The 27579-nt window shown below is 41.7% G+C and overlaps 1 protein-coding gene across 6 annotated transcripts in view; it reads left to right on the forward strand.

Annotated features, from left to right (window-relative positions):
• Window positions 1–27579, forward strand: part of PDE8B (phosphodiesterase 8B) — a 234346-nt gene that overhangs the window by 50606 nt on the left and 156161 nt on the right. For 4 of the 6 annotated variants that reach the window (XR_004537931.1, XM_033929322.1, XM_033929352.1 and 1 more), the window contains exon 2: window positions 26364–26423. Coding sequence is in view for 5 of the 6 variants with exons in the window: in XM_033929322.1 (XP_033785213.1) it covers window positions 26364–26423 (60 nt within the window). In the remaining variant the exon portion in view is untranslated. Of the gene's footprint in view, window positions 1–7616; window positions 7641–26363; window positions 26424–27579 lie in introns of those variants that run through there. The other 2 variants (XM_033929345.1, XM_033929331.1) reach the window with 2 other exon arrangements.

Genomic DNA, 27579 nt, shown 5'->3' on the forward strand with positions numbered 1-27579 from the left:
CCCCCCCCCGATCGCCGGCAGGAAGTTGCTCAACCCTTCCTGCCAAAAGACCCACGATCGCCGGCAGGAAGGTGCTCAACCCTTCCTGCCGGTAGACCCCCCCCACCTCACCCCTGACAATCATGGCAGGAGGGTGCCCAACTTCTTCTGCTGGACCCCACAACTGCCTCCCCTCAGACTCCCCCCCCCCCAATGAAACCCCCCACCCCAGAACCATTCCCCCCTCCTGGGCTTACCAGCAAGTTGGCCGAACGGGTCATCGCACCAGCTGGCCATCAGGCCCCCCTCCATCCAAATGAGGCTGGCCTGCCCCTCCCCTGCCCAACCCACAGGATCCTAGGGCCTGATTGGCCCAGGCACCTAAGGCCCCTCCCGCCACTAGAACAAATGCTATTTAATTTATTTATAAATGATCTAGAAATTGGAATGACGAGTGAGGTGATTAAATTTGCAGATGACAATAAACTGTTCAAAGTTGTTAAAACGCATGTGGATTGTGAAAAATTGCAGGCAGACCTTAGGAAATTGGAAGACTAGGCGTCCAAGTGGCAGATGAAATGTAATGTAGACAAATGCAAAGTGATGCACATTGGGAAGAATAACTGAATCACAGTTATTGGATGTATTGGATGCTAGGGTTACCTTTTCTTGGGTGTTAGTGCCCAAGAAAAGGATCTGGGTATCATCGTAGACAATATGATGAAACCTTCCACCCAATGTGTGGCGGTGGTCAAATAGCAAACAGGATGCTAGGAATTATTTAAAAAAAGGGATTGTTAACAACACTAAGAATGTTATAATGCCCCTGTATCGCTCTATAGTGTGACCTCATCTGGAGTATTGCATTCAATTCTGGTCTGCTTATCTCCAGAAAGATATAGTGGCACTAGAAAAGGTTCAAAGAAGAGCGACCAAGATGATAAAGGGGATGGAACTCCTCTCGTATGAGGAAAGACTAAAACGGTTTGGGCTTTTCAGCTTGGAAAAGAGATGGCTGAGGGGAGGTATGATTGAAGTCTACAAAATCCTAAGTGGAGTAGAACGGGTACAAGTGGATCGACTAGGGGACTCTCAATGAAGTTACAGGGAAATACTTTTAAAACCAATAGGAGGAAATTTTTTTTTCACTCAGAGAAACGCATTGCCAGCAGTTGTGATAAAAGTGGATAGCGTAGCTGGTTTAAAAGAAAGGTTTGGGAAATTCCTGGAGGAAATGTCCTTAGTCTGTTATTGAGAAAGAAACTGCTTGTCCTGTATTGGTAGCATGGAATATTGCTACTCCTTGGGTTTTGGCCACCGTGAGAACGGGCTACTGGGCTTGATGGACCATTGGTCTGACCCAGTAAGGCTATTCTTATGTTCTTATATTGGGGGTACTTGGGAACCTACAGAGCTGGCACCGATGCCTCAGAGCACCTTTCTATAACCTGGACATTCTAAGTACCAGATCTAAATAACATCCTGCACCCTTTTGGACTCATACAAAACACAGCTGAAAAAATATGACTCGATATCAGCCTTCATCAGGCAACTACACTGGCTACCCATCCCATCATGAATAAAATTTAAAACTTCATGCATCATACACCAAATAATTCACGGGAACTCAGCAGCTCCACTCATCCAACTCCCACAGAACCCTTAACAGGATACTACTGAACCTCCCTTCAACAAATAATCTCCAATACAAGCGAATCTTTCACTCCATGCTCACCTCGCTGAAACGACCAAAACAGAACCCAACTACATCACATTCCGGAAAAAACTGAAAACCAGCCTCTTTGATATTTAAACTTCTCAGATCTTCCCTTGCCCCATGTTTCTCCTTTTCTCCTTCCCTACTTTCTTCACTCCCCTCTCTTCTCTTTGTAAGTCGCCTTGAGCCTGCTTAGGTATGTGCGACACAGAAATAGAAGATTAGATTAGATTCTCTTCTTAAGTCAATGTTAGATGTTCATATTTTGGCTCCTCTACCCACCCAAAACATGCCCAAACCACACCCCCATGCTATAAGGATGTACTGCAATTTTAGTGTCCATATTCTGGCCTTATAAAATTAGTTAGTGGTTTGCATATAGTAGCGGGGTGGTTTTGAATTTTTTAAATTTGTATTTAAAATATGTGTTTATTGTTTTGTATTTACTACCCTTTTCCTTAATGAGAGCATTGGATTGAATTAGGATTAGGTTTGTGTTGTATAATCTGTAAATTTTATGCTCATACATTTACTTTGTTAGAATCCAAATAAAAATTAGGATTAAGGGTTTGTCACTCATAGTATTGTGGTTTTCCTGCACAGAGCATATAAAAGGTCTGTGTATATTTGCATCTGTGTGGTTGCTAGGAAATGGTATGATGAGTGTTTCTGATATAGAAGGAAGATCTCTCTTTTTTTTTTTCCAGTGCTATCATGAATGCTAACTGCATCATTTCCTGATCTGACTAATACTACTTGTATCTTTATAAAAATCTAGGAAACTAAATATGCAGATGCTTTTATTACAAAACAAGATTTTCAGATGCGCTGTTTTGTAGGATTTTTTTTAGGTATGTTTTGCAAAAAAGTAAGATTGGCCAACAGTTGGTGCTCATATCTGATTCTCAGTGTAGACACGTATGTTTTCACATGTTTGAACATATATACACTTCTCCCTCGGTATTCGCGGGGGTTAGGGGCAGAGCCGGACCGCGAAGTGTGAAAAATCACGAATAACTTTGTGCTGGCTCTGACCCACCCCCGGACCTTACCTGGTGGTCTCTGCCTTCAATCGCCTCCTTCTGTGCTTGTTTTCAGGGGCCAGTGCGGGTGCTTCGGTCTCCTCTTTCCCCGCTTCGGTGTTGGGCCGGGCAGAGTGAAGATCGTTCCACTCTGGGCTGGGCAGCCTGTGCTGGCCTTACCTGGTGGTCTAGCGGGCTTTCGGCGCAGGAGCGATCTTCCTACGCTCCTGCCCTGTGCAGATTGCCAATAGGATATGGCTGCCGTGAGCTCCCGTGGTCTCCTATACATGCTCCCCCTCCCCTCACACATATGTACACCTACACTCTCCCCATTAACACAAACATACATAACATCTCAAATACACACTTCTGGTCTCCAAATACACTCCCTCTTCCCCCCAAACACTGGCTGACATATATACATAGATTGGATACTCACACATCATACCACAGACATCCCTACAAACATATACCTAAATTCTCCTCATAGACACAGACACGCCCCTTTGTTGGTGTGCCTCAGAGCTGACGTGTGGCAGTTATGGATGACTTTGCTGTAGAGGCAGGGATACTGCTGGGCTTCACTGCCTGGGTCAGCTGAAGAGACAGTGTCTTGCAATCTTTCTCAATCTAGTGTCTGCTGCTTGAGACACCCGGAAGTACGCGACGTTGCCGTGATATCACGCACAGGCATGATTTCATCATGTCGACGGCAGCGCATGTGCAAAAGCCCTTCAAATGGGCACTGCGCCGGCAGTGGGGGATGCCTGCAAGGAAAAGGGCTGGAGAGAAGGAAAGGCACTGGCACCAGCTGGTTGCCTACAGGATGTGCCTCTTTTCGCAAGAGGCACGTCCTGTAGGCAGTCAGTCAGTGCCGGTACCTCTTTTCCTCCCCAATGTGCTGAAGCACACCTGAAATCTCAAGAGGCACACAGTTTGCGATACACTACTATAGATGATAAAAATAAGCAGAATAATTCAGCTTCTGGTAGATGATGCAGTTTAGTTAAAACAAACAAACCAAAAAAATAGCCCACATTTCAAAGGAATATTAACCTCAACCAGAGAAAAGTACAATAATATTTCATTCCTGAAACATTAATACACAGATAGGGATCAACATAAATGAAACCTAATACACTTATCCCAGTACATTTTATGTTCATTATTCACCTTGCCATTTCCGGCTGCTTTTATTAAAAAGGAAACGCAAAAAACAGCACTGCTGGAACCAAACCGACTTTATAGCATTACTAGTGTTTAAGCCCGTTAGATTAACGGGTGCTAGATGACCGCCTCTCCTGCTTTTGAACCGGGGCAGAGGCAGAGCTGGGGCGGGAGGGAGTGACGGTGGGAGAGCAATTTCAAAGCCTCGGAAGCGGCGGCTCCTTGACCAATCCGTGCTTGCAACGTCCCCACACTCGCAATCCAGATTGGCTGGCTCCCCCACCAAAGCCCTTCGCAGTGGCAGCCCCTCCCGCATCCGTCCCCGCGTCCCAAGCCTCTCCGAAGGCCGGCTCCCACGAAAATGGTACCCCTCTGTCCAAAGCCGCGGCGGCAGCCTCCCTCAAAACACATTTCAAATCTGACATATTGTAATCACAAAACAGAAAATAAAATTATTTTTCTTACCTTTTGTTGTCTGGTCATTATTCATATCATGTAGGGGTCCCAGGCTATGGTTGGCTTTTGATAACTCGCTTGCCAGGGCCCCTTCTTTCTTCTTCCCTCCCTCCATCCCTGCAGCTGAAGACAGGCACCTCCCCCCAGTGGTCTGAGACAGGAGGGAGCAGTTAGGAGAGGGTCTGAGGGCAAAGAGGGGCTCAACAGCGCCCAACCACCTTTCCTTCCCTCCCTCCATCAGGTGCAGTGAATCCACCAATGTTAAAAGGAGCCGTGTCGAAATCGGAGGCCTGCCAGTGCCGTAGCACGTTCCCCTCTGCCTTGGTCCCGCCCCTTCTCTGACATATGGGACCGCGGCAGAGGGAACGTGTTATGGTGGCGGCAGGGCTCCAATTTCAAAGCAGCTGCTTTTAACTTAGACGGAGCTGAACTGACCTGATGGAGGAAGGGAAGGAACGGTGGGGCAAATTTCGGCAACGGCAGGAATTGTTTGGCGGACCAAGCACCGTGAAACTTTGTTTCTTTAGGCAGCCCCGGTTGTTTACTTGGATTCAATGTGAGCCGGGTGAGGAAGGCCACCAACAATGGCGCTTATGCTCAAGCCCCCGCCGCAGCTCCTCTCTCGATCCTGGTGCGGTTCGAGAGAGGAGTTGTGGCGGCGGCTTGAGCATAAGCGCCATTGTTGTCCCCCTACCTAGCGGCGAGGCTGCGGCGGCCTTCTTCACCCGGCTCTCACGGCTGGCGGCCGGCGAACCCTAATGCTGACATTGAATCCAAGTAAACAACCGGGGCTGCCTAAAGAAACATGGTAATCATATTCTGTTCTGAAAGCCCCCGCCGCAGCTCCTAGGCGGTTGAGGGGGGGAAGGTTGTGGTCGGAGTTGCTAGGCTGCAGCGGATGTGTGAGTTGCGAGTGTGGGGCCTGTAGCGGCGCGAGGTGGAGAGGAGGCTATGGTGACGTAGTAGTCGCGCATGCGCACTCGTGTTTCCGCGACGGGATCAGGGAACACGATTTTTTTAGTGCGCATGCGCGTCCTACCATTTTATTATATTAGATGCTAAAAAGTCTGCCCCTCCCCCCACACATAAAGGGATTCAAAAAGAACATCAGAATGAGACCTTATATACATGTTTTGTGGAAATATTGACCCGTTGTGTGATCCCAACATATGTTGAATGATTTAAGTCCTACACAGATGACAGATGCTATTGGACTCAGAAATATAAATGATCTTGTTTATCTCAACACACACTGATAATAGCTCTTTTCTCAGGTACTTTAGCTAGATTGTGAGCCTTCGGGACAGCTAGGGAAATCCAAAGTACCATTTTTATTTATTTTATTTTAATGTATCTTTAATCTATCTTCATTGTAAACCGCTTTGAACCTCACGGTATAGCGGTATATAAGAAATAAAATCAATCAATCAATCAATCATTGCTGTATTTGCTCTTCATAGGTCCTTTTTTACATATAAATATTCCTTCAATATAATATCTCTCTCCACCCCTGGAATTTGCAGGGATGGGACTTGAAATACCGCTTTTTCTGTGTGGTTACAATCAAAGCGGTTTACATATTTTAAACATGTACTTATTTTGTATCTGGGGCAATGAAGGGTTAAGTGACTTTTCCAGAATCACAAGAAGCTGCAATGGGAATTGAATGCACGACCTCAGGGTGCTGAAGAAGCTGCTTTAACTACTAGGCCACTCCTCCACTAAAGGGAAAAGGGATGGGACTTGTATACCGCATTTTTGTGGTTACACATTCAAAGCGTAATAGCGTTATATGTTAAAAAGATCATATTAAAGCCACACAGTGGCAGGATCTGAAGGGCAAGGAGGAAGCACTGTGTATCAATTTGGAAAGAGGGAATTTTAAATATATTTACATTGATATAACATAGTAAATGATGGCAGATAAAGAACTGAACAGTCCATCCAGTCTGCCCTTAAATTATACCCATTAAAAATACATGATTAGATTAACTTGTCTCTTCTTTAATATTTCTGGGCCGTAGACTGTAAAGTCTGGTATTGTCCTAGGTTCCAAATGCTGAAGTTGCTATCCAAGCTCACTCCAGCCTATCTAACCATCCCGTTGTTTGCAGGATATCTATTGTAAAGACTGGCCAGTAACATCCTCATGTTCCTTCACAGACGGAAGTGGACAGAGATTTTATAGTAGACATTCAGAATATATCTAAAAAAGGGGAAGTTTCACTAATAGGTGATTTTAACATACCAAATGTTGATTGGGGTATCCCTATTTCAGGGTCTTGTAGAAGTAGGGAGATCCTGGATTCTCTACGAGGCAGTTTGTAATGGAACCCACTCAGGATGGGGTCATACTGGACTTAGTGCTTACAAACAGGGAAAGCGTTTCTGATGTTACAGTGGGTGGATCATCTGGCATCCAGTGATCACTGCATGGTACAGTTTAATATTAAGATGGGTATAAAGAAGGCTCATTCAAAAGTAGTTTCTAGACTTAAAAAAAAATTAACTTTGTTGGATGGGGGATTATGTTAAGGAATTGTCTGGATGGGAATGTCTGGAAGGAGTAGAAATGCAATGGGCAAAACTGAAAGGAGTCATTGTAAGGGCGACAAATCTTTTTGTGAGGCAAGTAAGTCAAAGAAAGAGGAAAAGAAGGTCACTTTGGTTCTCAAAAGTAGTAGCTAAGAAGGTAAGGAATAAGAGGTTAACTTTCATAAATTACAAAAGACCGTAGGGGGAAGACAGGCAAAAGTATCTGTAAATGTTAAGAGAGGCTGGTCAAGTAGGAAAGCAAAGCTACAAATGGAAGAAAAAATAGCTGACATGGTAAAATGGGGAAATAAAGACATTTTTTAGATATATCAATGATAGGAAGAAGTGCAAAAGTGGCATTGTGGGATTCAAAAGTGAAGGGGAGGAATATATAGAAGCTGATAAAGAAAAGGCTGGATTGCTTAACAAATATTTCTGTTCTGTGTTCATGGCTGAAGCACCGGGAACTGGACCGCAGAAGATAAATGTGAATAGGGCTGGAAGAGTGGTAAACCCTGATTGATTTTTAGAGGGTTGTGTTCATGATGAGCTAATAAAATTAAAGGTAGACAAAGTGATGGGGCCGGATGGTGTACATCCAAGAGTGCAGAAGGAACTTAAGGAAGTTTTGGTGGCTCTGCTGACTGACTGACCTTTTCAATGCTTCTCTAGAGTCGGGAGTAGTATCGGAGGACTGGAGAAGGGTGGATGTGGTCCCTCTACACAAAAGTGGAAGTAAGGAAGAAGTTGGGAATTACAGGCCAGTAAGTCTGACTAATGGAAATACTTTTAAAACAGAGAATAGTGAAGTTTCTGGAATCCATGTTTCAAGTTTATTAGTGCTTGATATACCACTTTACATTCCTAAGTAGTTTACAAAGATGAGCTGGAGTGAGCTTTGAAGGAGACTCCAGTAGATACACAGTACCAGGCAGCGCTCTGGGTTTCTGGCCCAGAAATATCTAAGCAAAAGAACAATTTAAATTCAATCATTAAATTATAGAGAGTGTATATTTGGGCAGACTGGATGGACCATTTGGGTCTTTATCTGTAGATAATACGGGATTTAACAGGTAACATAGTAAATGATGGCAAAGTTCTTGTGTTGATTTTCAAAGTTATGCACTTTAGAGCCCTTTATCAGCCCCTCAGATCATTAAGGTGTGAGGGAATGATGCATCTGTCAATGGATAGGTTTGTACATATGCACTATGAAAAACATAAGAGCAGCTGTGATTTCAGTAGCGGGAGTAGTTCTAAGGCAGGGGTGCCCAACGCGTCGATCGCGATCGACCAGTAGCTCAGGAAGGCAACTCGAGTCGATCGCACTCGTGTTGCCGTCCTGATCTACGGGCCGATCAGCCTTCCTCTCCAGTGTTCTCCCTAGGGCCTTTTAGCTGGGCGGTCCGCTCAGCTGTCATCTGCCGCTGCTGAACATTAAACCCCCCCCCCAAAAAACCGGCTTGGAGATTTCAGCCCCTAGCGAACTTATGCTCCGGGCTCTAACATGTGCGTGCAGGCTTCTCTTCTCTTCCCTCCAAAACCGGAAGTTATGTCCGGGGAGGGGGGGGGGGAGAAGGGAAGCCTGCACGCACATGTTGAGAGCCCTGAAGCAAGCGTTCGCTACGGGCTAATGCGGGAGATAGGTTAGTGAAGCATTTGTTCTTCTTCCTGCCGGGTCCTGCCTACTTTCTGTTTCCGCAAAGGCAGGACCTGGCAGCATTTCCCCCAATAGGTTGATCACGATCTTGGGCTGATCAGCCTTCCTCTTCCCGACGGCAGAATTGACGTCGGGGAGAGGAATGCTGGTTGGCCAAAGCAGGGAGAGCTTGGGGCCTGTTATTGGTGGCGTTTGGGTCCTGGTCCCCGATGGTAGTGGCAGTGGCTTGGGGGAGGGCAGGGAGAAAGAAGGAAAGAAGAGAAACAGAAAAAAAAGAAAGGGAGGCAGAGAGAAAGAAAGGGCAGGGAAGAGGAAGGAAAAGTTGGGGGGAAGGAATGAGGTCTGGAGGAGAAGAAGCATACAGGCTAAAAGAAGGGAAGAAAGATTGTATGCACAGTCAGAAGAAGAAAGTGCAACCAGAGACTCATAAAATCACCAGACAAGGTAGGGAAAATGATTTTATTTTAAATTTAGTGATCAAAATGTATCTGAATTTATATCTGCTGTCTATATTTTACACTAAGGTCCCTTTTTACTAAACCGCAATAGAGGTTTTTAGCGCAGGGAGCCTATGAGTGTCGAGAGCAGCGCTGGGCATTCAGCGCAGCTCCCTGCGCTAAAAACTGCTATCGTGGTTTAGTAAAAAGGGAGGGGGGTATATTTGTCTATTTTTGTATGGTTGTTACTGAGGTGATAGTGCTTAGAGTCATCTGCTTTGACCTCTTTGAAAAACCCTGGAATGATTAACATTTTCTATGCATACAGTGTGCTTTGTGGGTTTTTTTTATTTTATTGTTGGTAGATCATTTTGACTTGGTCATTTAAAAAGTAGCTCGCAAGCCCAAAAAGTGTGGGCACCCCTGTTCTAAGGAATATATTGTCAGGACCATTGAGATCACTTTCTGATACTCTGAAATTTGAAAAGGTACTGAAAACCACTCTGTTCATAGACACTTTTAATTAGGGAGCTATGGTGTAATAAATTTATAGAATACTGTTTTTTATGTATATGCTATGTGTTTGTTATGTATGTATTTTTGTGAGCTGCTTAGGATTAAGCGGGTTAGAAATATCATAAATAAATAAATAAATATTATTTCTTTCAAACTAAAGGAATGTTTGGATATCATTCCATTCAAACCACCTAACCTCTACCTCCTGTGGGTCAGACACACATGTAAGCAGCACAGATGCACATGCTCAGAAGGAGTTGGAAAGAATTATGATCCATGTTTTGCATGGCTTGCCCTCCATTTTTATTCTTGTAATAAACTCTGATAAATTGCTGGGAAAAAATAAAGTAAAAACTGGAAATGATGATCCTAATTTGGTAGTTTTTCTTATATTTAGTAATAATAATAATAATTTATTTTGTATACCGCCATACCCAGCGAGTTCTAGGCGGTTCACATCAGTTAATCAAAGGTACAAACAATGAAGTCGTTGAAGTTAGCAGGTTAGAACGTACAATAAAAAAGGAGCAGGAAGAGATTCCTGGCAATTAGTGGATGGAAAGGTGGAGAAAGATAGTAGAAGTAAAATGTATTAAGAGTTCAGTCTGTGGAATAAGTGTGTTTTGAGTTGTTTTCTGAAGTCCAGATAGGTGGGGGCATCGAGCACAATTTGGGCTAGCCATGGGTTCAGTTTAGCCGCCTGAAAGGAGAAGGTTTTGTCAAGGAACCTTTTGAAATGACATAATTTTAGTGAGGGGAAGGTGAACAGGTGAATTTTACCCAAGAAAAGACTCCTTGTGCTTAATTTATCTAAACATTTTCTGTTACACACATAGAAAAATCCCTTGATGAAACAGTCCTTTCATCTTTCAGGTAAATATCTACATAATATAATCTGACAATTTCATGCTATAAAAACTCAGAACTCTGATTCACAAAGGCCTAAGGTGCACTGGAAAATAGCAAACTTGTTAAATTAAAGAGGCCAAACATGAATGGAATTCTATTCAATAAAATAAATTTTATAGCTATACCTTTAATCAATGAAACGTGAATAAATGTGTGATGTTATCTTCCAGGAATGCACTTGCCCTAACATCATGTGGTGTACAGTCAAAGACTTAAAAATAAATGTCAGCAAACAAATTACAAATAGTACCTTTTATATTAGACTGTCTAACACAATCATGCAGGGTTGGCCGTAACCCTACTAGAGCTAAGGTCAGCAGCTGCCAGCAGGTGATCTGATCTGAGGGCAGGGCACTAAGGTAGTCTGCCAGTTGTGGTTTCAACCTAAAACAGTGAAATAATTGCACTAGGCTTCCAAGAGGATATGGTGTGCCAATTAGGGGCCTAAACAACTTGCTAGCCACACTGCACAACCATTTTGGCCTTTATATGCCTTCATTTGCTATCTTACAAACAAAATCCTTCAGAGCATATTCCTAACTGTACTGCCTAAATTAGGAAAAAAAAAAAAAAAAAAAAGGTGTAAATGGAAAAGAAGCTTACCTACTGTATAATTCGGATGTTCTAATAATATAGGCAAGTGCTAAGGAATACCCATGGAATACTGTAGGTCTGGCAGTGCCCTAACTGAGACTAGCCGTACCTGCGTACATTCTGGTTCAGCAGGAACTTGTCTAACTTTGTCTTGAATCCCTGGAGGGTGTTTACCCCTATAACAGCATTTCAGTTTTCTACCACTCTCTAGGTGAAGAAGAACTTCCTTACTTTTGTACGGAATCCATCCCCTTTTAACTTTAGAGAGTGCCCTCTCGTTCTCTCAACCTGTCTTTATCTACTAAGTCTATATTCCCTTCATTATCTTGAATGTTTTGATCATGTCCCCTCAATCTCCTCTTTTCAAGGGAGAAGAGACCCAGTTTCTCTAATCTCTCACTATATGGCAACTCCTCCAGCCCCTTAACCATTTTAGTCGCTCTTCTCTGGACCCTTTCGAGTAGTACTGTGTCCTTCTTCATGTATGGTGACCAGTGCTGGATGCAGTATTCCAGGTGAGGGAGTACCATGGCCCGGTACAGCGGCATGATAACCTTCTCTGATCTGTTCATGATCCCCTTCTTAATCATTCCTAGCATTCTGTTTGCCCTTTTTGCTGCCGCTGCGCATTGCGCAGATGGCTTCATTGACTTGTCAATCAGTACTCCCAAGTCTCTTTCTTGGGGAGTCTCTCCAAGTACTGCACTGGACATCCTGTAGCAGTCTGTAATTTGAATGTGAATAAGGAGATAGGTGGTGGTGGTGAATTGTGATGTGGAATGTTAGTAAGAAGGAAAGGATCAGATGAGAAGCAAGTGTGCTTTTCGTCTTGTTTTTTTTTTTTTGTTTTTTTTTCATTGGGCAGTAGGAATTTGGAGAGGGATATGTGTTTTGAAGGATTTCTGTGGCATGGGAAAATGGTAATTATAATCTATTATCAAGACTGACATTAAAACCTACTTATTCAAAAAAGCCTTTTACATCTATATGTCCGTATGCAGTTCGATCTAAACTCTGCTTTTGATCTAGTGGATCACAACTTACTGATCAGTTGTTTGGATAAGATGGGTATCACTGGGAATGTGTGGTGCAGTGGTTAGAGCTACAGCCTTGGCACACTGAGGTTGTGGGTTCAAATCCCGCACTACTCCTTGTGACCCTGGGCAAGTCACTTATTCCCCATTGACCCAGGTACATTAGATAGAGTGGGAGCCCATGGGACAGTTAGGGGAAAAAATGCTTGAGTACCTGAATAATTTGTTTATATGCAGAATATAAATAAAAAAAAGGGTTCTTAACTGGTTTAAGGGCTTCCTTTCTGCACGCTCATACCAAGTATGTTTTGATAATGTCTTCTCTGCTGAATGGAAGTAATGGAGAAAGGGGGAGGGGGAGTCCTCTTATGGTGTCCCTCAGGGCTCCCTCCCCCTTCTCCATTACTTTTTAACATTAATTTGAGCTCTTTGGATGCCAGACTGTCTGTTTGAATGTCATGTTCTACAATTATACTGATGATTTAACAGTAGTGATCCCTGTTCCATCTGCTTTATCACATGTGACACAATTAATATCAATAGTACTATCTACTATAGAGCATTGGATGCAGGAATTTAAATTTAAATTCAACAAAGATAAGACTAAATTCTTTCTAGCTACCCCTGGAAAACAGGCAGCCGAAAAAGTTTAGAATTAGGAGGAATTTCTTTTCTACTAAGTCCTACGATCACAATTCTAGGAATAATATTAGATCAAGACCTTTTGATGAAGGAACACACTAATTACTTAGTTCAAAAATGCTTCTATACTATGTAGAAGCTACGTACCATCAGATCTTATCTCGATTCCTCCTCTTTTAGATTATTAGTGCAGTACTTAATCCTTAGTATCCTGGATTAGTGTAATATTATGTATTATGCAGGTCTCCAAAAAAAATCTTTATAGATTTGCAATTGATCCAAAATACAGCTGTAAGGTTAATTTTTAACCTAAAAAAGTTAGATCATGTCACTCCTTTTTATTGCAGATTGCATTTGCTATCTGTTGAAGCCAGGGTCATCTTTAAATTTTGACTATTATGTTATAAGGTACTATTTGGACTTATCGCAAACTATTTGATTAATCATTTTTTATTTGCCATTCCAAAACGTCCCAATGATTTCTGACATTTTTTATTTTTCCATCCGTAAAGAACTGTCGATATAAAAGATATTTTCACAGATTATTTTCCTTTCAAGCAGCAGTTATGGACAAAGAGCTTATCCAATTAATAGTTAGTGCTACCTCCTATCAGTAATTTAGAAAAACTTTGAAAGCATCTCTATTTGATAAATTTCTATAGGAGAAGATCTGTACTACCATTTGATAATTTTATAACTTGTATCTCCTGAGTATGTCTCAGCCTCTTAGAATTGTAAACCACGGAGATCTGAAAGGCATTACGATATACAAATAAAGATGTTATGTTATGTCCAAGGACTAAACCAGGAGCTGATTGTGGAAATTACCATGAACTTTTGACATGCAAAATCAAAGTAAAGCTTCATAAGACGAAGATCATTAGAGACCTCCCAAAATATGATATTGAAAATATTCATCAGACTACTGGATAAAACTAGACAACAGATTGTCTGTCTTGATACAGGAGAGAGAGAGCCGAAAGAGTTATGGAATGGCATCAAAACCAAGGCTCAAAAGGTGCTATCATGGCCCTTACTTGACTGTGCCAACAGATTTTGAAGGAGAAAACATGGCCAACCGATTGGAGAAGATCACTGTTCATACCTACACCAAAGAAAGATGATATCAAGGACTGTAACAACTGCAAAATGATTGCATTAGTTCCACACACCAGCACAATATTGCTTAAAATAATACAACAAAGACTACAATCATATGTTGAACAAGAACTACCCAAAGATCAGGCTGGCTTCAGAAAAGGTTGAGGAACAAGAGACATTACTACCAATGTTAGATGGATATTAGAGAAGAACAAAGAATACCAAAAGCCTCTATACTTTTGCTTTATTGACTACAGCAAAGCTTTTGACTGTGCGGATCATAATAAACTATGGAGAACTCTAGCACAAATGGGAATATCCAAACTCATAACTCAACTGATAAAGTGCCTCTATGAAAATCAAGAAGCTGCAATGAGAACAGAATATGGCAACACTGATTGGTTTCCAGTAAAACATGGCGTCAGGCAAGGATGCATCTTGTCACCTTACCTGTTCAACCTTTTATGGTGAATCCATCTTCAGAAAAGCAAATTTGGAAGAAGAGAGCGTTGGTTTCAAAGTTAGTGGCCAAAACATAAACAACCTACACTATGCAGATGATAAAACACTCATCACTAGCAGCAAAGAAGACATGCTGTGTCTACTGAGAAAAGTCAAAGCCGAAAGTCATAAATGAACATAAGATGAAGATCATGAACATGGAAAATGATGAAGATTTTGAGCTTAAAGGTGAAAGAATAGAAGTTGCAAAGGATTTCAATTTCTTGGGCTCTTTTGTAAACAAAGATACAAGAAAGAAATACTCCATAGAATAACACTTGGTTGCTTTTCAATGAAGACTTTCGATAAAGTATTCATAGGCAAGGAAATGAAGATCAGACTTGTCCATGCACTCATTTTCTCAGTGGTTAATTATAGTTGTGAAAGCTGGACACTATGGAAACAAGACAGAATAAGATTGACTGACTCATTTGAGCTTTGGTGTTGGAGAAGGATTTTTTGCATACTGTGGTCCACCAGAAGAACTAACAAATCAATTCTGGAGGAGATCAAACCGGCTATGTCACTAGAAGCTCAATTGATGAAGTTACAACTTTTTTTGGGCATACTGTCAGATGAGATTGGAGAAGGACATCATGTTTGGAATGATCAAAGGAACCAGGCAAAGAGGGTGATTGTAATCAGATGGCTGGACACGTTGAAAACAACCATGGGAATGATGCTGGATGACCTTACTGGACTAGCACAAAATCGATTTCTTTTTAGATCTGTAATACAGCAAGCCGCTAAGACTTGAGCACGAATGGATGGCACCTAAGAAGAAGAATCTCAGTGCACCAAAAAACATCCAATCAATATATACCAGAGAAAAGAACAAAAACTCAAATACTTTTAAGTAAATGGAGAAAAATACCTCAGTATTTCCAGGGATATATCTGGATATCACTAATTCAGCTTCAAAGCTGACATAGGAAATACATCTCTGGTCAAAAAAACCTCTATTAACAGTGTTTAACTTAATCAGTTCATTACTAATTTTCAAATATCATTTCAAAAATTGTTTAAAGATCAAAAGCATTTATCTCAAATATGTCCCATTGCTAGTCACTAAAAGTCCATAAGCAGAGAGCAATGTTCTGGGGGTTGCAGCCAAAAACGGTCACGCTAGAAAAATAGACACTCCCAAGTTCAGATTCATATTAATCCATAGATTTCCCGACAAGGCCCAAGGGGAAAATATTGTAAAGAAAAGACTGCTGGTTTATTGTAATGTTTCCACATTAATACTCCAAAGGCAGTAATAATCCAAACAACACACATCAACAAATATTGGTGTGGACTCAACAAGGTCCGTGTTTCGGCTTTGAATGCCTTCTTTAGGGATCCTAATGTTGAATACCACAAGATTGAAATAATGTAATGAAACATTGTGGACCAATGAATATTTATTTCATGTACTAAGGGGTTTCCCTGTATATTTATGTCTTGTTCTGATTTCTTTTTCAAGTATATGCTTGAATATTATGTTGAATTCTAAAATAAAATGATAATAAAAAGATATTACACAAAGTTCCAGATATTTTATATTTGGTGTGTTTAGATGAAATTTTAAGTTCTTCAAGTTTTAGAATAGTGCTCCTGAGCTTGATCCAACTATCATGTAATTAATTTACTTGTTCCTATTAATTTCAAAGTTTGCAACCTTATTCCAAATTCTTATGTGATTCACAACACATATGATCCTAAACGCTTGAAGTACCAATGGTTGCCTCTAATGTAGGAATTAGGATCCATGCATGTTTCAAATGTAAATTTATGGCATATTTTCTTGGAGGATTCACCATTTCTATAACTCCTTCTACATAAGTGTTTAAACAATTCTGTATTAACTCCTTGTCTTCCAGATGTCAATAAGAACATAGGAATAGCCTTACTGGGTCAGACCAAAGGTCCATGTAGCCCATCCTCACAATTGCCAATCCAGGTCACTAGTACCTGGCGAAAACCCAAAGAGTAGTAACATTCCGTGGTAACAATCTAGGGCAAGCAGTGGCTTCCTCCATGTCTGTTTCAATAACAGACTATGGACTCTTCCTCCAGGAAATTCTCCAAACCTTTCTTAAAACCAACTACACTATCTTCTTTTACCATAACCTCTGGCAATGCTCTGAGTGAAAAAATATTTCCTCCTATTGGTTTTAAAAGAATTTCCCTGTAACTTCATTGAGAGTCCCCTAGTCTTTGTAATTTTTGACAGAGTGGAAAATTGATCCATGTGTACCCATTCTACTCAACTTAGGATTTTGTAGACTTCAGCCATATCTCCCCTCAGCCATCTCTTTTCCAAGCTGAAGAACCCTAACCTTTTTAGTCTTTCCTCATACGAGAGGAGTTCCATCCCCTTTATCATCTTGGTTGCTCTTCTTTGAACCTTTTCTAGCACCACTATTTCTTTCTTGAGATAAGGAGACCAGAATTGAATGCAATACTCATGAGGTTGCACCATGGAGCGATACAAGGGCATTATAACATTCTTAGTCTTGTTAATCATCCCTTTTTTAATAATTCCTAGTATCTTGTTTGCTTTTGTGTTCATCGCCGCACATTGGGTAGAAGGTTTCATCATATTGTCTATGATGACACCCAGATCTTTTTCTTGGGGGCTAACCCCCAAGGTGGACCCTAGCATCTGGTAACTGTGATTTGGGTTATTCTTCCCAATGTGCATCACTTTGTATTTGTCCATATTAAATTTCATCTGCCACTTGGACGCCCAATCTTCCAATTTCTTAAGGTCTGCCTGCAATTTTTCACAATCTGCATGCGTTTTAACAACTTTGAACAGTTTAGTGTCATTTGCAAATTTAATCATCTCACTCATAGCTCCAATTTCCAGATCATTTATAAATAAGTTAAATAGGACCGATCCCAGTACAGATCCCTGTGGCACTCCACTGTTTACTCTCCTCCATTGAGAAAAATTACTATTTAACCCTACCCTACCCAATTCCTAATCCACAACTGAACTTTATCACCTATCCCACGACTCTTTAATTTTGTCAAGAGCCTTTCATGAGGAACTTTGTTAAAAGCTTTCTGAAAATCTAGATACACTACATCAACCGGCTCTCCTTTATCCACACCTTCAAAGAAACCAAGCAAATTGGTGAGGCAAGATTTCCCTCGGCTGAACCCATTCTGACTCTGTCCCATTAAACCATGTTTGTCTACGTGTTCCACAATTTTATTTTTTATAATTGTTTCCACAATTTTGCCTAGCATTGAAGTCAGGCTTGTAATTTCCCGGATCTTCCCTGGAGCCCTTTTTAAAAATCAGTGTAACATTGGCCATCCTCCAGTCTTCAGGTACTACAGATGATTTTAGTGACAAATTGTAGATCACTAACAGCAGGTCAGCAGTTTCATGTTTGAGCTCTTTTAGTTCCCTGGGATGTATATCATCCGGTCCATGTGATTTATCACTTTTAAACTTGTTGATTTGTCTTAGTACATCTTCCAGGTTCACTGAGATTTCTTTCAATTCCTCCACATCATAACCCTTGAAAACCATTTCTGGTTCAGCTAGATCTCTTATATCTTCTTCCGTAAAGACTAAAGCAAAGAATTCATTCAGTCTCTCCGCTATGGCCTTATCCTCCCTGAGTGCCCCTTTTGATTCTTTATCATCCAGCGGTCCCACGGATTCCCTCACGGATTTTCTGCTTTTAATGTACCTAAAAAAAATTGTTACAAGTTTTTGCCTCTTTTGCAAGTTTCTCTTCATATTCTTTCTTAGCTTTCTTTATCAATGCTTTGCATCTAACATGCCAGTGCTTGTGTCTCTTCTTATTTTCTTCATTCAAGTCCTTTTTCCATTCTTTAAAGGATGGTTTTTTTTTTTGTTTTTGCTGTAATAGCCTCTTTCACTTTACCTTTTAACCATGCCAGCTTTCATTTCCTCTTCTTTCCAGCTTTTGTTAATATGTGGAATACATGTGGTCTGGGCTTCCATGATGGTATTTTTAAATAACACCCACACCTGGTTTATAGTCCTAACCTTTGCAACTGATTCTTTTAGCTTCTTTTTAACCATTTTCCTCATTTTATCATAGTCCCTCTTTTGAAAATTAAATGCCTCAAAGATAGATTTCTTTTGCAGCATCACTCCAGGTATTAACTCAAATTCGATCACGTTATGATCACTGTTTCCATATGATGGCACATAATGTCAGGGCTATGGCAGCCTCGGTAGCTTATTTCCACTCTACATCCCTTGAGGCCATATGCAAGGTGGCCACCTGGTTCTCAATCCATACTTTCATTTCTCACAACTAGAGCAAAACTCCAGAAACTTGTTTACTTCCCGAACATCAACTCTCTCTGCTGCTCTCTTGGGTTTCATCAAGATCATATTTATATACACATTCTCCTTGTCCAGAGCCATGATCCTGGCAACCTGAGAGTCCCACATGTGAGAAAATTATGCCTGCGTGTTCTTGGAAAAAGCAAAGTTACTTACCTGTAGCAGGTGTTCTCCAAGGACAATCTGCCTACCTTCCTTAGTTGGCTTCTTAGCTTTGTTACTGAACTGCAGGCCCTATGAGCAGATATTGGGTGGAAAGGCACCAGCAACACGCATGGTATGGGCACTGTCTTAAAAAAAATTTAAAGTGAGAGTGCATTTGATATGTGTCTGTACCAGATTCCGTGGATGAATTCTGTTGGCCTTACTGTTTGTAAACAGACTAAAAGTCTCACCAGGGGGTAAATTTGGGTAATTTGGAAGTGCTGCTGAAGGCCAGTGTTAAGTACATTATAGAGTTTGTGGGGCTGAATGTGATTAGCATATACTTTGGAGCTTGCTTTACCAATCTTACCCCCAGTGACACCTTTGATTTCTTTATTAACAGTGAGGCGGAGAGATCAGTGAACCGTAAGGATCTGTACTTTGTATCATTCACTTAGCATCCCCACTTGTTAAATAACTGTGTAAATAACCCAATAATTCTACCTTATGGCTAGAGGTTATAAAATTAGCCCTTTTTGTTGAATCTGATGTTGTGACCACCAGGCTCTGTCACCTCATGACTCCTTCTGGAGTTTTTATAAAACAGTCTGCTCATAAACTGCATTTTGAGGGGTCCTTCGCCATAATTGAGAAACAGTTCTATGAGGACTCTGTAAAGATAGTAATTATTAAGAACACAAGAATTGCCATCTCCGAATCAGACCCTGGGTCCATTAAGTCCGGTGATCCGCACACGCGGAGGCCCCGCCAGGTGTACCCTGGCATAGTTTTAGTCCCCATATCACTGTATGCTTCTCAAGGGAGATGTGCATCTAATTTACGCTTACCCGTATCACTCTATGCCACTCTTAAGGAGATGTGCATCTAGTTTACTCTTAAATCCTAGAACGGTGGATTCTGCAATTTCTTCTTCTGGGAGAGCATTCCAGGTGTCCACCACTCGCTGCGTGAAACAGAAGTTCCTGATATTCATCCTGGACCTGTCCCCCCCTCAGCTTCAGTCTATGTCCTCTTGTCCGTGTCACATTGGACATTGTAAATAACTGCTTTCCCTGCTCCATTTTGTCAAAGCCTTTCAGTATTTTGAAAGTCTCGATCAGATCCCCTTGCAGTCTCTTCTTCTCAAGGGAGAACTACCCCTGTCTCCTAAGTCGTTCCTCGTAGTCCATGTTCTCCACACCTTTCACTAGCTTAGTTGCTCGTCTCTGCACCCTCTCTAGCAGTTGCTCTGCTTTGGCTGATGAGTCTGTCTCTGATTGTGATGTCCAGCTGGCTGAAGAAAGAGACTATTGGATAATTTACTAGTGGAAAAGGAGAGCTTAAAAAATCAGGCTCCTAGTGTACCCCTGTATAGCACTAGCAGAAGCTAACAGTCCTTTTTCCTCAAGCATGCTATCAGCAGCATGTTTACCTCTTTTGGTAAACTTATCAGCTATGACACAGGTCTTCCCCTAGCACCCTCACTATCTTGCCTTCTCTGTCACCTCTCTCATAGCTCCCCACTACTCTGTCCTTCCTCAGCTACTACTTTCATCCCCGGCTTTCCTCAGATTATTTTCTCTTATATTCCTTTCACCTTGTCTTCCCTCAGTCTCCTCTTTCTCATATCTCCTCATCCAGTTTCTCTTCTCAGTCTCTCATTTCTAGTCCTTCCCTTCCTCTAATCTTCTTATCCTCCTCAGCAGTCTATTTAAAGACAGAGAGACCAAAACTGTACATAATACTAAAGATATGGCCACATCATAGATTGATAAAAGGGCATTGTAACATTTATTTATTTTTAAAATTTCTGTACTGTCTAGTTCCTAGGCGGTTTACAGTTTATCCACATACATAATGCCTAAAAACAATCTTTACTGCTTTTTCCAACAGAACATTGCTCCCTATTCCATGGCTTTTTAATTTTCTCAAGAGTCTCTTATGAGGAACCTTGTTAAAAGTAGGGTTATCATATGGCTCCAGAAAAAGGAGGATGGATTGAGACATCTGGATTTTACTTCCATTGAAAGCAATGAAAGTGAGGAGGACATCTGGGTGTCTCAATCCATCCTGGTTTTTCTGGAGCTATATGGTAACCCTAGTTAAAAACTTTCTGAAAATCTAGATATACAGTACTCCCCTGAAATTCATTGAAGTTCCGTTCCAGGAACACCCACAAATTAAAAAAAATCCGCGAATGCAGGAGAGGCAGGAGAGGGCAGCTGGAGTGCCGGCAGGTGCAGAAAATCATTCGCGGTATGCTCCGACCGCCTCTTTCTGTTACTAAAGTCAGGCTACACCAATCAGGAGCTGCTTTGACACGCAGCTCCTGATTGGTGTAGCCTGACTTTAGTACAGGAAGAGATGGTCGGAGCATACTGCGAATTACTGAGTCCGCGAACCGCGAATTCATGGGGGAACACTGCACTACATAAGCTACCTCAGCTTTATCCACTCCATAAAAAACAAAATAAAGCATACTGGTGAGGCAAGATTTCCCTTGGCTGAATCCATGTTGACTCTATCACATTAGGTCATGCTTGTCTATATGTTTGCTAATTTTATTCTTTATGATAGAAACGGTCATTTTACCTGGCACTGATGTCGGGTTTACTAGTCTGTAATTTCCTGGCTTAACCCTGGAACCTTTTATAAAAAACTGACGTTACATTGGCCACTCTCCAATCTTCAGATACCATTGACTATGACCATGTTACAGATCACTAATAGTAGATCAGCAATTTCATGTTTGAGTTCTCTTAGTACCCTGGGGTGGATTACTTCTATCTGTAATAAGGTTATCAACCTTCTTTTACAAACCTTTATCTGTTCAACCATCAAACTAACTTCTAGGAACCATGAAAAAAAATCTCCAGGAAGTATATAGATACGTGTTTGTTTTTAGAACTTTAAACATTGCTCTTAGTTGGAATGCAGTTGTGCAACAGACCATTTCTGTTCAATCAGATATAGAAAAAAACAACTTGAACTTAGCACAGGTTTGAAACTTATGAGTTGCACCAGTCATCAAGGCTTCAAGCTAAGCTAATGACTATTCATAATTCAGTTACTTTTTCTTTTTTTAAAAAAAGTTACCATAATCCATTCCTAAAGCTTGAGGGCTTGAACTGGTTAGAGAAGTAAAGTAATGCTAGCTCTTGGCTTTTAAGAGTAAATTTTTCAATAAGGCACCTAACAAGTATTTGTATATTTTCTGCCTGAATAAACTTAACTCAAACAAGTTCTGCCCCACACCACCCAAAGGCCACCATATCCTCATTTCTATCTCCTTCTCTCCAGCATCTTCTCTTCCTTATCCCCCTTCCCAGCTGTCCAGCACCTTTCACCTTCCCTCCTATTCTCCCTTCAAAGTGTCCATTGTCTCCTCCTTTCTCCTTTCCCCCTACCGCTGCTGCTTCTGCCACCACACCACAACTCTACCATTTCAAGAGCCCAAATAAAATACAGGCTTCTGGTGAGAGGGGAGGGGAGAGAATGGGGCAAGAGAGGAGAGAGATGGGAGAGATGTTGTAGGGAGGGAGGAAAGATGTTGGACCTAGGATATAAGGGAGAGGGGGAAAAGAGTGAGAGAGAGTGTGGACAATGGGATAGAGGGAGGAGGGAAGAGAGGGAGAGGTATTGGATATGGCAGTGGAGGTGACAGAGGGAAAGATGCATAGGAGAAGGGAGGGAGGAGAGAAAGATGGAAATGTTGGATCCAGGGATAGATGATATTGAAGGAGAGATACTGGAAAATGGGAGGAAGGGAAAAATGCTGGACCATGAGGGAAGGGGGCCAGAAGAGAAGAAAGACAGGAAGATTCTGGGAGGATGGAGTGACAGAAACAGGGAGATATCAGACTATCAGGGAGGGAAGAAATAGAAAGTACGGTAGATGCTGACCTAGAAAGATAGAGATGCTGGGTATAGTGGAACAATGTAGGAGAGAGGCTGGGGATGGGGGGTGGGGGTGGGGGTTAGAGAGGAAGGAATGAGAGGAGGATGGTGATTTACATGGGGTAGATATAGGCTAAAGATGAAAAGGAATGGAAGGCTGTGGAAGGAGTGAGATGGGAAATGGGAGAGCTAATAGGTGAGAATAGGCAATAGAATTTGATGGGTAGCTGAAAAGTATAAAGAAGGGTGAGAGGGTAAAATTCGACTGAATAGAGAGAGGAAAGATCAATATGTTAGAAGCAGGTAAAGTGAGGGAATGAAACAAGAAAGGAGAGAGGAGAAAAGACAAATTGACAGCAGCCATTTGAAATAGAATTAATAGAGGAAAGAAACGAAAGCAGAAAAGGGAAATCGGAACCAACATGATGGAAAAATAAAGTGAGTGGGTTACAACAAAGATAGAAAACATTTTATTTGTAATTTATTATCTGAAATATATTAACTTTGGGAAATGTACATAGCAGATATCTTTGTATTGTGTTTACTAGTAAAGGAAATGCATTTCCCTATTTCTCCATGCAGTACATGTTGTTTTACTTCTTGGGCTTCCCAGTTCAATTTTTGTCTACATACTTTAATTTCTGATTTGTGATCCTTTGTTCTGTATTTGGAGTGGGTGTATGTTGGTGTGATTGTAATGGCAGGTAGAAATATCAGAGGGGAGACAGGGAAGAGATGGGATTTTGGGGGCTTCCTTCTTTATTTTCTAGCCTGGACTCTACAATGTCTACCATCGAACCTGACCTTTGCTGTAACTGGTGAGGATCCCCAAGCTTCACTAACCAAGGACTTCCTCTAAAGGCAGTCAGAACTCTTTTATCAAGCTCTGCAGTCAGTGGCAGCATCCTTGAACCACCAACAACTAAGCATGGGTGGAGTGTTTGCGTAGATGGCTCATGGATGTTTCTGCTGTCTGCCAAGCTTGGTTAAGGGGAATTCTGGCTGCCTTTGGAGAAAGTCTTTAGGAGAAGGGTGATGTCATCAAGGTGTGACTGAAACACTAAGATTGCTCCTCCTACAGCCAATCATTGTGATTCCTAGATTTCAACCACAGTACAGTGCTAGTTGGGGAAAAAAGAAAAAGCACGGCATCAGCATGGTAAATCAGTTTGTGGATAATTGCTGGCAATAAGCTGATCAAGACAAAAACCCAACGAAAACCCAACGGACAGACTTATGATACTTAAAAGAACATAATACAAAGGGTCCTTGTGAAGTAACAGGAAAAACATGGAAGGCATACAATATACCAAATTTAAATTTTAAATGATAAATTTTTATATATAATAATTGACTCAGTGTGGGGTTATGAGCTTTAAGGAGCACAATCCTCTGAGGAGGCAAAGCAGCTCCTGCGTTCAATATGGCTACAGTGAAACCAGAGAAAGAGGATAACCCCTAACTCTTAGCCACACACCATCATCGGAGACCACTAGTGTGCATAATGGTTGGATTATTCGTGAATTAGTGTACTCAAAGCAAATCTTAATCTAAACATTTTTTTTCTATTCTAACCTTCCACATATCCCTGAATCAAAATATATTTTAAGATACAGGAGGCTCTTAAACCTTGTGGAAGCAGAATGCAATGGAAAGCCAACTTAGCTTGTAATGATACTGCATATATGAAATCAACCAAGAAATCATTAAAAAGCGGTGTTCAATGTTTCCATCTGCAACTGTTTCTTGTGCTTGTGAAGAAGGTTCAACTAAGCCTAGTTTCAGGGAGCAACCCCTTCTTCTTCTTACTGTCAAACTATAAATAATAATATAATGCTTCAAGCAAATCGAAAAAGAGTTATAACACCATTGAACTAAACCTGATGCTTCCAGTTCAAAGGGAAAAACTGGAGAAGGTATATTGTATACCTTCCACGATTCCCTGTTTCTTCATAGGAACCCTTTGGATTTTGTTCTTTTAAGTGGCAATACACTGAGCCTCAAGAGAAGACTTTTCTAGGAGTTCTGGGTGATGTCATCATTATGCGAGAAGTACTTCCATTGCTCCTTCAAAAACTGATGGTTGTGATTCCACAGGGTTGGTGTGTTGGTTTATTCATGTATATCCTGCCCTTACCCAGGGTGGGTTACAAACTTACATACAGAACTATAACATTACATACACCATCAACAGTACATACTCCCATAATATAAAACAAGAAATGCAAACCATAAAATTGTTGTATTGATGCAGCTACAGCTGTTACATTATTTTTTTTCAGTGCTAGCAGCTGATGAATGTGCTGCAGCAGGTCAGGCTGGGTCCTCGTAGTGTTCTATCTAGAGTCTGGTCTTTCAGTTCCTTTGGATCCTGAAACAAAACAATTGCCTGGAACGACAGGTGCTAATATACCACATATAGTCTTCCATTAGATGTTCTGGTTCCTCACCAAGTCAATAACGGGCTTTTTTCCTTTAAAGGGCAGTCAGTCCCTATGGATTCAGTAAATCAGGTATCCTCTTCAGCATTAAGGGGCCGAAATCCAAAACACAGGCTAAGTTGTGGGCCAGACCCCGCCCAATCTCTGCCGCAGACCCCACCCAATCTCCGCCTCAGACCCCGCCCCATAATAATAATAATTATAACGCCATTTTTTCCATTCATTTTTCATATATATATATACACACACAATATAATCTTATTAACACATAATGGTAATGGTTTAACCACAAAAATAAACTACATAAAACACACTGTATGTTTCTCAACATTCATTCCTACCAGAACACAGCTAACCCCTATGCAAATACAGGACCAAAACCTAAAAGTACTAATATATTTAAAAAAAACACCCTAAGATTCAAGATTCTGCATGCAGTACAACTCCCAGAGACAAAGAAACAAATGTATTTCTTACTGAGCAGTTCAAAAGATAGACAGGAGATTAAAATGCTCAAAACTGACACAGTTCAAACTTGAAAATAAAACCATTCCCCCTACCTTTGTTGTCTCCCTACCTCCATGCTGTGCCTCCCTCCGACAGGTGTCTAACCTTCTGGCTGGCTCCAATCTGGCTGTTTTATGCAGCCCATGATCTGATGTCTCCCGGTGTCATCTTGTGGCCAGTTCCTCCCTCCTCATAGCCGTAGTGTGCATGGAGCCACGTGCAGCAGCTTCTCGTGCGTCTGAACCGGAAGCCTTCTCTCTGATGTCACAACACCCTGTGTCACCCTGATGTCACCCTGTGACACCCTGTGTCACCGGCACAGGGTGGGAGGGCATGGCGGGGGGCCCTTTTTAATAAAATGGGACAGGTTGTGTTTAACACAGCACAACATTTGTACCATTAAGAACAAAATAAAACCAAAAGCCCTAACAGCAAATGACAGGAGGCTTCTTTCCTGTCACTGCTGTTAGGGCTTTGTGCATGTGTCAATTGCTCACTGAGCGATTGAATCGGTTGCGTTTGCATGCAAATTATTTGCACTGTAATACCGACTGACTTTTTTGTGCATCTAGGCCTTAAGTGTCTTGCACAGGGTTACAAGGTTCAGCACCAGGATTTGATCTCGTAACTTCTGAGTGCAGAGGTAGCAGCTCAACCTTTAACTCATACACACTTCCACTTAATTAGTTTTTAAACACAGAATATGGAAATGAAATGCTGGAAATTCTTTTGTTTTTAATAAAATTAAAGTGCAAACTAATAATTATTATTTTAATTCAGCAGGTTTCAAATACAGAGATACGAGTTGGACCTATGAAACTGACTCAAGATCCAATTCAGGTAGGACATTGTTTTCTTTTAATATGCTATCTAGCAGTGCTTTTCAAACCTCTCCTAGAGGTTTTCAGGATCACCACAATGAATGTATGAGATAAATTTGCATTTATTGAAGTTCCAGTGTCTGCCACCATGAGTGGATTGAGAAGCACTGTGCTATAGCACCAAAGCTTAGGCTCAGAGTTGTGTAAGTATGATTTTTTTTCTGTTATACTTATAGGGCCTGATTCTGTATAAGATGCTCGGTCTCAGCAGCTGCCTAAGCAGCTTTTGAGAATTGTACACAGGTGTCCTATATAGTCACCTAACCACCCCGATTCTCTAACCATGTCACAGACGCTGATTAGAGAATCACATTGCTGCTGAGCTGATTGTGGCAAGGGAATCTCCCTGCTGCAATCAGCTGAGCGGCAGCGATAGGGAACCCTCAAACATCATCCCTACACTGTCTGCGGCAGGAGGGATGCCTACTCCCTCTTGCCGGCAACCCCCCCCCCCCCAAATATCCCTGGCACTCCCTCCAGCCGGCAGGCCTGCCTCTTCAGAATGGCGGGACTTCCCCTTCCCTGTGCTGGCAATATGCCAAGCCTCAGGAGAAGGCTGATTGAGACCCTGCAGCACACAAGGTGATTGAGGCCCTGCAGCTTTCCTTACCTGGCACCCCACCCTCTGATTCTACAACAATTCATTGTGGATGATTCAGCAATGTAATGGCTGCGCTGAACTGGCCACGCTGAAACAGCCCTGATGTATCGTCCTAGACCTGTCAGCATCATATGAAAAGAGGTCAAGGGAGAATGTTTTTCTCTCTGATTTCAGGTCCTGAGGAATTCTTCTCTAAGACCTTAGTTTAATGGATGTAACTCACCAAATCACTTGCAGATCTTCATTTCATCCAGGCTAGCAGCCACTTACTCTTAAGTTTAGCTCACTTGATATTCAAAGCGATTTAACTGGGCAGCAGAGGTTCTTGACCAGTTAAATTGTTTGTGACTGCCTAAGTCAGTGTATCGCAAACTGTGTGCCTCGGCAGATTCCAAGTGTGCCATGAGACGATGGCAAGGAGGAGAGGTGCCAGCTGACTGCTTACAGGACGTGCCTCTCGTGGCAAGAAGCACATCCTATGAGTTGTCAGCTGGTGCCAACGACTCTCCTCCTC

This window comes from Geotrypetes seraphini, chromosome 1, assembly GCF_902459505.1.
Source record: "Geotrypetes seraphini chromosome 1, aGeoSer1.1, whole genome shotgun sequence".
NCBI lineage: Eukaryota > Metazoa > Chordata > Amphibia > Gymnophiona > Dermophiidae > Geotrypetes > Geotrypetes seraphini.